The sequence below is a fragment of the Eretmochelys imbricata genome, chromosome 1 (assembly GCF_965152235.1).
Source record: "Eretmochelys imbricata isolate rEreImb1 chromosome 1, rEreImb1.hap1, whole genome shotgun sequence".
Classification (NCBI taxonomy): Eukaryota; Metazoa; Chordata; order Testudines; family Cheloniidae; genus Eretmochelys; species Eretmochelys imbricata.
In genome coordinates, this window is record NC_135572.1 from 331,462,987 (window position 1) to 331,475,431 (window position 12,445).

Here is a 12,445-nt window from a genome sequence, read left to right on the forward strand (position 1 = left end):
AAGGATGTCCCTATATCAGAAATCTGCAGAGCAGCTACCTGGGCATCTGCTCACATCTTTGCAGAACATTATGCCATCCTGGGATGCTCAGTTGCAGATGCCAGATCTGGTGTCACGGTGCTATCATCTATAACAGCCTCAACGCTGAAGCCCCAGCCTCCAGTGGTGGGAGTCACATACAGTGGAGCACCCACAGGGACACTGCTTGAAGAAGAAGTTACTCACCTTATGTAGTAACTATGGTTCTTTGAGATGTATCTCTGTGGGTGCTCCATGACCTCCCCTCTACTTCGGAATTCTTGTCTTTGACTCTGCAGTAGAGAAGGAACTGAGGAGGGTTCACCCGCGCATGCTGGGTAGCCTCGTGGCAGGCGAAGAGCCACACATGCACCAGGTGAACAGACGCCAAAGATCTCTGATCAGCGGCACAGGGACACAGACACATCTTAAGGAACCATAGTTACTGCATTACTGCACAAGGTGAGTAACTTCCTCATCTTGCTGATCAGGTATTTCCTCTTATTTCCTTATCACATGAATGTTAATGTGCTGCACAACCATATTTACATATGAAAGTAGCCATATGCAATCGCATTAAGTCCTTTTAATTGGAAAGAAAGTGCATTTTTATTTACCTAATTCAGTGGTCCCCAAACTTCTACAGTCATGCCCCCCACCTGGTCTGCGCCCCCCCCCCCCCGAAACTGCTGTTGGGAGCAGAGCCAAAGCTGCGGTTAGGAGCTGGGGGGCCAGAAGGCCAGGGGCAGAGTGGGGCTGGGTTGTGCACCCTCCCTGCCCCCAATGGGGGCAGGCATGGGCTCTATTACCCCCCCCAAAATAGTTCCCCCATGCCCATCAGTGGGGGGCATGCCCCACAGTTTGGGGACCACTGACCTAATTGTGTAATAGAAACATTTTAAAGGAAATATTGCTATGAAGAGTGAAATTTAGAAAACCCAAAGGACAGCAGCCTTAGCATGTGTTTAGGTGCTATTTTTTACCACTTTAAAAGTAATGAAAAAATATTAAAATAAAGGAGATTGCCCTCAAAAGCTAATTAGAGGCTTTGTTGCTACCCATTTTGGAATGCCAATAAACTGAGCTAGGATTTGTTTTGATGTTAATAAATACAGTTTTGATAGATCAAAAGCTGACATCACAGATTGCAGAAATGAACAGAAACAAGCGTCTGTCACTTGATGAACAGTTTATGGAAACTATGGAGCAGACGGAGGGAGTGAGGTCACATCCTTTCTTGCATCTAGAGCAGAGTTTTAAAGTGGTACTTATGAAAGGTACACTTCTCAGTAACATGCTCTGTTATTAGTCTGCACAGCATAGAAAACTTCTGAATGTTCCAGGATTGAAATAATTACATTTAGTATTATAATAGAGATTAAAAGCATGAAAATACTGTATAAGAAAACTACAATAGCTGAATTTGTTTGCTAGTTAAAACTGAGAAGATTAGTGTGCAGACTCACATACTGCTGTTTACCAAACTAAAACTAATGCATTTCTAAATTGTATGTTTGTTTATTCTGTAAATGCATATTTGCTCTTAGTTTCCCCCATCTGGACATAGTGATGATAGTTGCATCAGAAGTCATAAAGGCCATGAGGAAACATGGAAAGGTGCCATCTGTACAGCTGGAGGCCCTTCGAGTCATTTTACCTTTTATGATCCCTGGTAAGTCATCCAAGAAAAATAGCTGGCATTATACATCAAATGGGAAAATATAAATAAGGCTGTTTTCTGATCTTTCTTAAAATAGTTAATCATCCATCTTGTAGTAGAATTTTGTATGAGTAATTTTTACTTAAAGCTCTATAATTAAAAAGAGAACTTATGTTTGAAAAGGGTAGAAACATAGCTAAAGGTGGAAGAAAAAGCTTGGCAAACATTGAACATATTGGGCCAAATTAATCACTGCTGAAACTCTGACTTCTCCAATGATGGACTTATACCAGTGATTAATTTGATCCGTTACTGCTTCCCTTGATACCACTTATAGACTTAAGGAATATGGATCCCTTGTCATGACTTTATAGCTTAATTTATTGGATGTTCCATTAGTGATGGACAAAAAATAACAAACATTCTTTCAAATTGGATATACTAGCAGGAGGTATTGCTTCATTTCAGTGTCATATCCAGTTAATGTTCTCTTTCATACACCAAGCAGTGGGGGCAGTGACTTCAAGATTAGAAACATATTAGCTCTTGTCTACAGCAAATAGTTGTGAGGCCAAACTAGATGATTTAGGAAATCCTTTCCAAAGAAACACTTTAGTGGCAATCTGCAGAGGGGAAAAAACGTGTGTTCCTTTTGTTCGTTCTTGTGTAGAAACAGAAGGCTTGGACAAGGTTAGAAAAGATTTGTTTTGTTACCTGAGCATTTTTTTTAAATCAAGAATATTAAGTCTTGTCCTCTTTGTTTTTGCTGATAGTCCCATAAGATCTGGAGTGGGAGCTTTCTCAGTCTTAACTGAAGAGATGGGGAACTGAATCTTTTTGAAGCCAGCATTTCTTGCAAGTGTTTGTCAGGAGTTTTGGTTAAATGAATATTGACCAAAAAAACCCCCAGTTTTAAACAGTTTGATTAAAATGCAGGTTACTCTTACAAGCTCAGATTTCAGTTTCTTGTCCCTTGTAATATAATTGTATTATTTTTCCATTCATTCAATGAGTCCTTGAGCAAAAACAGGAGATTTAAGACTTTATATTCAACAACAGGAGAAATTCTCCTTTTTTGCTAAAATCTTGTAAGCCGTTGTCCATCATAATGAAGCCAAAAAAGAGACAAGTTTTTTTCCCTTTGAATGTTGTCTGCGTTGGCGTTTGAAGGTTAATACGTGAAGAAAGTTAAAGTATTTTATCGAAAAAATAATAAGTACATTCTTGAATCCTAAAGAGTCTTTTAAATGATTCCTAGTTACTTTCTGTAGTGCCACTTTGCCCTGAGTGCTGATTACTACAAAAATGTTAAATTAAGGACCATGTTCTGCTCTTTTATGTGTGCACAATTTCCATTGATGTTCTCTTTGAATATAATTTGGTTTCTAATCTGCTGCCAATGGAAAGGTCTAGTAGTTGAAAATTCCTTTTAAGTGTTTTCCTTCCAAGAAAATCCTAAAGGCATTTAAATAAGTAGTATGGACACTAAGAAACAGAGAGCTCCATTAAGTAGTTAATTTCTTGCTAGATTTTGAACTGAAAGTTCAAACAAAAGCTGAATTTTTCATTTCTCTTGAATCTGCTGTTGACTGGTGCCCTACATGGTTCTCTGTATGATTAGACTTCATCCCCACTCATAGAAAAGTATGTGATCTGTCTGAATCCCATCTTATTTTACTAGGTTTGAGGTTAATTGGGATTCAGTTTATGAATGATTAACGTATTATACAAGTTCACATGCAAAATCCCCCCAATTTGCTGCAACCAAAATTCTTTGGAGTGAGTATTTGTTTCATAACAAACAGCAACATGAAGAAACTGAGTTTTAACACCACAGGCTCTTGGTAACTCTGGTCTGTGACGTTACAGGAGTGTGAAGACAGTGGGAAGCTAGAATTAGGCTGTCATGGGGTGCACTCACCACTGGTGGCACCTCTTCCTGGCCATCCTGGAGATTAGCTCTGGCTAGCTGTTACACTGCCGGAGGACAGTGCATCTCCTCCCATCATCCCCTTGGCCTGCAGGCCCCTCTCACTCCAAGAACCTCAGCCTCCTCTTCATGACTCAGCCCTCTGGCCAGGTCACCAGACATGTACCCCCTCTTCTGGGGTATCAAAGTCCTTCTTGACAAATGGGCTTAGGCAGTCTTCCTGCTCACTGCGCCACTGGTGCCACTTCAGCAGCTGGTCAGGGGACACAGGCCCACCCTTACTCTGGGTCCTGGCTCAGAGGTCCTCTCATCAGCAGCTAAAGTTGGACCTACCCCACACCTCTTTGCTCTTCTCCATGAGCCTTGCCTACCGCTCTGCTCTTCCCCATCTCTGGGCTTGCCAAGCTATGCTCCACCCTCCCAGGGAGTAACTGTAGGCTTCTTGTCTCTAGTCCCAAATACACTTCCCTTCTCCCAAGGGGTGACTGCAGACTACTTCCTAACAGCTCTCTTCTGCTCCTTAGCTTCTGAGTTTTATCCAGGCACCACCTGTTCCCGTCCAGCTGACCCTCATTTTATCAACCTGTGCTCCATGGCTCCTCCTCCAGGTGCAGACTGTAGGATAATTGGGCCTAATTTATCTTCTCAGGGCCGTGTGGGGAGTACACCCCATCCCACAGGTCTCATGAGTTATTTGTAAATAACTTTGCAACAGTTTCATTGCACTACTGATTTCAAAAGAAAATGTGAAATTTGTTTCCCTGAAGAAGTGTTTCTCTGTGTGTTACAGGTGCCACAAAAGAACGGCAAAATAGTTCTTCAGGAGCAGTGGGAGATGCTGACTTGATGCTTACCTTAAAAGTAATTAAAAACCAGTGTTTGTTGGAGGGGACTCACACACTAGTGCTTGATGCTTTGAACAGGGTATGGTTAAAATCTTTCTCCTAATAAATTTGCTTGGTATTTTATAGTTGCAGTTAATGACTTATTTATAACTTCGAATGCAATGAAATAATTTTCCGGTTGATTTGATAAACTTTACCTTACGTGACCTTTCATACACGTGTTCATCTACATTATTTTTTTTTTTACTCTAATTTATTCTGGAATATGCCAGAGAAGTTCATCTTTGATGTAATAATTCTAGTGGATATTTATTAGAAGACTTAATATTTCTTAGACAGACAGTCAGTTCATTTGCAGTTGTTTATGATATTTTATATGTGAAAGACTGCTTTACACACAAATAATGAATGTCCTGCATAAGCTAGAATTTAATGTTATTTGCACAGAAAAACCTGCAACTGTTCACTTAACGTGATTTACCTAAAACCTGTAACTACCAATACAAATTTCTTGGATTCCAACAGAACAGTGTTTCTCAAGCTATTCCATACCAAACAAAACTGCCTGGGACTGCTTGACCCTGTAGCCATTGGGAAGAGCAGGATAGTTGCAACCTATTGAGAAGAAACCTGGAGAGCAAGAGGCACCTGCAAGCAGGTCCCAGCAGGATAAGGAGACAGAAAACAAAACGTTGGGCCACTGGCTGCAGCAAAATAGCAGTTCTATGGCAAAAATGCTGAATTCTATGGCACGTTGGAAAGATGCCAAATCCCAGGGCCCATCGAATCCATGTGGCCATGATTGAGATGAATGAGGCAGTTCACACATCTCTGAGAGCCATTTCTCTCAACATTTTTGAGTTAGCGACTCCTTAGTGAAGTCAAAATTTTTATAACCCCCTTACTTTTGTTATAAAAGTAGTCACAGTAAACAATGTATCAATATTAGAAATGATAAAACTATGTAATTTATTTAGTTGTCTGTGTTTCAAGGGGTTGAATGAGAATACTTGACCTTGAAGGGTAAAGGTGTGCAGGAAGTAGGAAGTGAGATTTTCCTTGCTTTAAACTGATAAAATTTCTAATACCTTGTGATTCCCCCTTTGTGACGCTCTGTACCTCGGGGAAACACCCTACACCCCTATGTTCATCTTTATGAAATGATTGTGTGGTATCCAATGCAAAGTTTGTCATGTTGGGTGTCTTTGGAAGGCTCATAATGCACTGAACATGGTTGTTATAGTAATTGTTACAGTAATGTTATAGTAAGGTATAGGTTATAATTTCATGTATATAGTTATGAGGCTGAAAATGTATCCTCATGGCTTAAAGCAAGCCCATGCAAAAACTCTCCAAGAACAGAGAGGCAGTTCACACCTCATCAGGGCATGGATGGGACAAAACCCAGCCCAGCCTCACAGGAACAATGGACACTGTCTTAGGCAGCAACAAAAGAATCTGTTAGACCCTCAAGGGAGTCACCCCCTTCCTTTGGGCAGTTTGGGACTGCAATGAGGTAATGCTCACCTGACTCTGAAGAGGCGGGAGGGGCAAAACCAAGAGGAAAGAAAGGACGTGATAAAAGGGAGAGACATTTTGCCATGCTCTCTCTCTCTTCCACCTACATCTACAGACACCACCACCACCACCACCAACAAGCGACTGAGCCACTGATCAAAGGGGAGAGCCTGGCTGATGAGCCAGCCTGTGGTGAGAAGCATCTAAGTTTGTAAGGACACTGAAAGTGTTAAGATCAGCTTAGAATGCGTTTTGCTTTTATTTCATTTGACCAAATCTGACTTGTTATGCTTTGACTTATAATCACGTAAATCTACCTTTATAGCTAATAAATCTGTTTGTTTATTCTACCTGAAACAGTGTGTTTGGTTTGCAGTGTGTCAAAGACTCCCCTTGGGAGAACAAGCCTGGTACATATCAATCTCTTTGTAAAATTGACAAACTTATATAAGCTTGCAGCATCCAGCAGACATAACTGGACACTGCAAGATGGAGGTTCCCAGGGTCATGTCTGGAACCGGAGATATTGACTAGGGTCATTCGCTTGCAAGTAGCTGGGAGCAGCTTACATGCCAGAGGCTGTGTGTGAACAGCCCAGGAGTGGGGGCTCTCACAGAAGAGCAGGGTAAGGCTGGCTCCCAGCGTCAAGGATTAGAGTGGCCTAGCAGATCACCGGTCCAGACAACACCAGAGGGGAACGTCATACCCCTTAATGCCTTTTGTGATCCTTATGTGGGGGTCACAACCCACTGGTTAAGAAACACTATCTTGGAACTATTACAGATTCAGGAAGGCATCCTTGCATCAGTTTGTGCTTGGTTCACAGTAATGAAAGGATAAGAAAGGGATAAAGAGGAAAAATGGTCATAACCCTCTTGAGATCTGTTTGTAACTCCCCAGGGGATCATGACCTATATATTGTAAAGCCTGGCAGCAGGGCAACTAGCTGGTACTTTGTCTTCAGGTTACAAATGTAAATGAAGGGAAACAAGTTATTTGTGGCCATTCTTCCCTAACATTTATTGCATAACTGAAAAAAAGATTAGATATTTTTGAAGTCTTGTGTGCCTGTTAGGCTTAGCCCCCAGGCATATCTTCCTTCATGTCAGATAACCCAGATGATGCTGACCTTTGGATTATTAAGAAAATGCTTTCAAAAGCATCATATGTTTTTGAGCCATTTGTCTTCTGTTTCAGAGGCTTGTTTTTGTTCTGTGTTTTTGGCAATGGGGAAAGTGCATTTGTTTGATCTCCTTATACTCAAAATGACTGAATAGTTTTTGCTCTAACTTTCAAAAAATATTCACCTTTACAAGATTTCAGCCTGGAAGGTGAATATTATGGAAAGTTATGAAAAGATGAAACAGAAGGTATAATGGAAAGGTTTATGCAAATTTAATTGCAATGATTACTCTCATAACAGCTACAATTTTACACCTTTTGAGAAAAAAACTGACAAGCAACTTTCCTTATCACATTGAGAAAAAAATCTGACCTTATTTTGTATTGATTTCTCTTTTAGTTTATTGGAAATCCTGGCATTCAGAAATGTGGATTAAAAATACTTTCTTCTGTAGTGGAGTGTTCTGGTGCACTACAAATGTTATCCCAGCAAGGAGCCACAGACACTATACTTCACACACTACAGATGTATCCAGATGATCAAGGTACATAGGAAGATGTCTTGTGACTTACATAGGCTATTACAAGATTCACGTTTATCTTTACATCATATTATAAATATAACAAATACTAAATTTGTCTCTTTAATTCTGAACCAGTAATTAATATTTATAATGTTTTTTTCTAGAAATACAGTGCTTAGGTTTGAGTCTTCTAGGATCTTTGATTACAAGAAAGAGTTTATGTATCGCATCTATGCATGTGCTGGCAACAGTTCTGGTTTCTACTTTACGACGATTTAAGGAGGTCGTTGAAATACAGATACACGTATGTGATTTATTTGAGTGTAAAGATGAGAATGAATGAAAGAAAATGGGAACAGGTTTATTTTTAAAAACATTATTTGATATATAAATTTGAAATATGTTTCTGATTTTTTTGTGTTTGTACAGTGCCTAGCACAATGGGAACATGGTCTTTGACTGAGGTTCTTAGTTACTACAGTAATACAAATAATGATAGAATTACTGTAAAGCTGAGAAAGTAAACATTTAAAATTAAATCGAACTGTTGAGGTTCCCATAGTAATGGCTGTCTCAGAAGGCATGAATTCAGTTCAAAATATGCACCCCTAAGTATGGATGCTTATCTGAACGTATATGGTCTGCAAAGCTAGAACAGAAATCCCCTGATCATCATTTTATAATGTACCCATCATCGTTGTATCTGAGCACCTTTTATGAAAAATAAATGCAAAATGTGTGTCTTTCAGCCCTGTCATCAGCAACAAGTTCAAAGTTATTGGTGAGATTTTTTAAAAAACATCTGTGTGTATGGACGCTGTTGTACTTGAGAAGGTTATTGTGGGAAAGTTTGAGGGAAAGTTTATTGAACAGATGGGTTTTGCATAAAGTTTTGAACGTGGTGAGGGTGGTACTCGTTCTTATCTTGTCAGGCAATGAGTTCAGTAGCTTTTGCCTGGCTCCTGTAGATGTGAGGCTTTCCCTGCTTGTCATAAGCTTTATTTTTCCAGTGGAATGAAGCCATCATGTGAGGTCACTTTCTTCTGAGAGTCCCACTACTTCTATTTCAGCTCAAGCTAGAAATATCATATGCATGGCCTACTTTCAGAGATTTTTGGCTTTTCCCTTTCAGGTTTAACTTGGTGCCCAGTACGGAAATGGAGAAAAATGAAAAAATAATGTTTTGGGGGAGGAAATTACTCAAATAGTATTTAGTCCCAATGAGTTATGAACAAAGGTTCTTATATATCACTGTTTACTCATTTCTAGTTAATAGCCTCACATTTTACATTTAGAGTTGTTGAGTTTTTCTCTTTAATTTCTAGATTTACTGTAAGTATTTTAGCAAACTGGTGTTTCAAATTGAACATTATGGAGCAGGCATGCGGGCTGTGTGGTGTGAACACTTCAATATCTGATGGGGGCACCTTCACCCACCCCATACGGGGTAACTTGTGTTCTCTGGGCATTAGTAAGAAGCAGTCTTGCAGTTTGAGCACAGGAGCCGTCGTCATGTCTGTCCCTTACACTGAGAATGCAAAAGGGAGGGGAGGGGAAAGGTCTTCCTTTTTTTCTCTCCTGTATATTTGTGCTGCAGCTAGGCACTATCTCAGCTTATGAAGACATGTACAAATTTATTCATGCTAAGAATTAATTCAAATTATGTTCTGTTTTATTTTCTCTCTTATATCTATGAATGATAGTTTGGAGGGAGAATATGTATATATCTAGGGGTAATCTGGAAATTAAGGTTTTCAGCAAAAGTAGTGTTTGAGTGAAATTAAATGCTGGGCCTAAAATGTGACAATATTTTATTTTTACATAAAGTTAGGTAATTTCAGTTTATAACAGTGGACCTGATAATGGACCAGGCCCACTGCTAGTTTTTCAATACATCAACCAATAGCTGCCACTAACCTACATAAGTGGGTCAAACTAACCGAGACTAAACTGCAACTGAGGGTATATGTACACTGCAGTAGGGAGATGTGATTGCAGCACCTGTGGGCATGCCAAAGCTATCTTTGATCTAGCTAGCTCACTAAAAATGGCAGTGAAGCACAGGCAGCAGCATGGGTTAGCTAACTAAGTGAAAGCCTGTCCAGGACCTTGGGTACATGCTTGGGCAGCTAGCCTGTGCAGTCACCCGCACCACCACAGTTTCATTGCTATTTTTAGAAAGCTAGTTTGATCGGTGCTGTACCAGGTATGCCTGTGCATGCCTTAATGGCTTAATCAGAGCTCCTGACTATGGTGTAGAAATATTCTTAAGACTAAAAGTGGTTCGATGCTCAGACCTTCTGTTATGTTCTGATCCACCTTGCAGTCCAATATGATTACATGTCTAAAAAACCAAAACAAAAGATCCCAAAAGAGTATAGCTATTTTACTAATAAATTTCTTTTTGTTAATTCTGTAACACATGGTATCTGACTTCCATCATTTTAAAATTTGATATTTTTTTTAAATATACATTTGTTGTTGATAACATCATTTTGTTGTTTGTAGGGATTTCACATGATTTTGACAATCCTTGACTTGTCACCTTGTTTTGCAAAGCTGCTGATATATGAATCATTTGACACAGTCATTTTTTATCAGATGTCCATGTGTTTCACTGAACAAAGAGACCGGCAGGTATCTTCTCTCTTTCAATCACTCCACATCCAAATGTTCTGAAATGTTCTGAAGTTTGCTACCTTCATTTCAATTATTTCTCTTCCCATTCAGTTTCAAAGCTTGTGCTGTAAATGCTTCGCTAAAATAGCCAACAATGATGATTTAAAAAACATGATGCTGGAGAAAGCATGTGCTGAATACAATAGCATTATGGCTGAATGTTTACTTTTACTAGGAGCTGATGTTAATAAGAACACAAAGACGAGCTCTTTAATCTATCAGGTAGGTTCTTGGAAATGTAGATCGTTATATTGATTTGAAAGATGTTACTTTTTGGGATGATTTTAATTTGTGTGTGTGCCTGCATGAGCAAGATTAACTATCTTTAGACCCAATCCTACAGTGTTCTGAGCATCCTGCAGGGAAAAGTTTCAAAGGGGTTTGGTGACTGAGGTACATCTAGTGTTAACCTACAAGGCAAAGTAAGCGCTGGCATAGCCCAGAGGAGATAAGTTGTTGGGCTAACTGATCAGAAGTGTCAGGGAGCTGACATTCAGCTAAGCACAAGCAAGCCTCCCTCTCCCAGGAGGCACAAAGGTAAAAAGGTGACTCTCAATCCTGGGTATCCCAAGAAGCGTCACACTGTTGACTTCAAATTGCAGCAAGCAAATCATAAATATCCATAATTTTCATTGGTATAACCAACCACTTATGTGTACTCATGCCAAAATATATGGCTTTTGCCACATGTTTTGAAGGTATTCATTACACAAGTAGGTTAAAGCATCATAGGGGCCTTGATCAGCTTCACTTAGGCAGTTTTGAAAATATCAGCCTTGATGTTTAGGAAATTCTGTGTTACAGTTCATCGCAGGACACCACACTGAGAATATGGAGAAACAATAGTTGAAACAACTCTTGTTAAAATCTAAGCTGCTGTTTTACACACATTTTATTCATTTCTTCTGTAATAGGTTTGTGAGAAAGGAAGCAATCCTAAGCTGGTGGAACTACTATTAACCAGTGGTGCTCGAGAGCAGGATGTTCGGAGTGCCTTAACAGTCAGCATAAAGAAAGGAGATAGCCAAATCATTAGCTTGCTCTTAAGGAAGCTTAGCCTGGATGTGGCCAACAGCAGTATATGTCTTGGAGGATTTTGTATTGGAAGAATTGAACCTTCCTGGCTCAGCCCTTTGTTCCCAAATAAACTTACTCCTATAAAAAAACAAACAAGTAAGTATATGTAGAATTTGTTATATTAAAATATGATAAACCCTCCTAATGACGTTTTACAAACCTTCAGAAAGAGTTTTAAAATTGAAATACAGTGTTAGAGAGCCTGTTACGTAGGTTGTGTAAATCAGCATAGCCCTCTTGGTTCTGAAACCTAAACTTTAAAAATAAAAAAATCAAGTCTTTATAGTAATTTTAATCCTCATGAATTTACTGAAGAACATGCCACTTTATTGGTTTCTTACGTGTCTTAGATGCAGGTTCTGCATTGGCAAGAATGGTGCTCAGATACCAAATGAAGAGTTTTTCAGAAGATCGATCAAGATCCAGTTGTAATGTAACTTTCTCTGAAGATGCACTAGATAAAAGTGATGATTGGATATTCATGCCTGAGCTATTAGTAGACAGTGTTTTTCTCTTGAGTGATGATATCGATAGTGAAGGTACATATACTCTAGCAATTTTGTTTCCTGTTAACAATGCTGGTCTAGAATTTGGGATGAAAGTTCAATTTAAAGTATTTTAGCAACTATTGGACCATAAAGTAATAAATAAGTAAAGTGTATACCGCAATTTATTTGTTTTAAGGTAGAACTCTTTGTATATAACTATAGGATATTTGTTATGGTATATGTGGAAAACAGTGGCAGGTAAATGTATGTCTTCAAAACATGAAACTAAAGTTCTTGATAATTTATTTTCTATCATTTCATTGGCTCAAATGAACTCACACTGAAAAATAATAAAGGACCAAAACATCATATCACCTAGGAGCAAACACTTTTCATAAAACAGGTCAGATATGAATTGACTATCCGGCCTCATCCTCAAAGAAACCTGCAGAACATCTTCAAAAGATGAGCCTAGGAGTTTAATTTTAAAACTCTTTGCTAGACACTAAAAATCATGGTCTTAATAAAGACATTGGATTTATGGTTTGTTACAGCAATCTGTAACCCACTAACCCCTCTTTTCT

General features: G+C 39.1%; 1 protein-coding gene across 2 annotated transcripts in view; it reads left to right on the forward strand.

Moving 5' to 3' along the window:
- The window catches only part of LRRK2 (leucine rich repeat kinase 2), a 119,819-nt gene that overhangs the window by 46,290 nt on the left and 61,084 nt on the right, over positions 1 to 12,445 (forward strand). For both annotated transcript variants that reach the window (XM_077835196.1, XM_077835206.1), the window contains exons 13-20: positions 1,566 to 1,690; positions 4,399 to 4,532; positions 7,494 to 7,638; positions 7,782 to 7,921; positions 10,126 to 10,254; positions 10,348 to 10,518; positions 11,211 to 11,469; positions 11,724 to 11,912. In XM_077835196.1, coding sequence (XP_077691322.1) covers positions 1,566 to 1,690; positions 4,399 to 4,532; positions 7,494 to 7,638; positions 7,782 to 7,921; positions 10,126 to 10,254; positions 10,348 to 10,518; positions 11,211 to 11,469; positions 11,724 to 11,912 — 1,292 coding nt within the window. The remainder of the gene's footprint in view (positions 1 to 1,565; positions 1,691 to 4,398; positions 4,533 to 7,493; positions 7,639 to 7,781; positions 7,922 to 10,125; positions 10,255 to 10,347; positions 10,519 to 11,210; positions 11,470 to 11,723; positions 11,913 to 12,445) is intronic.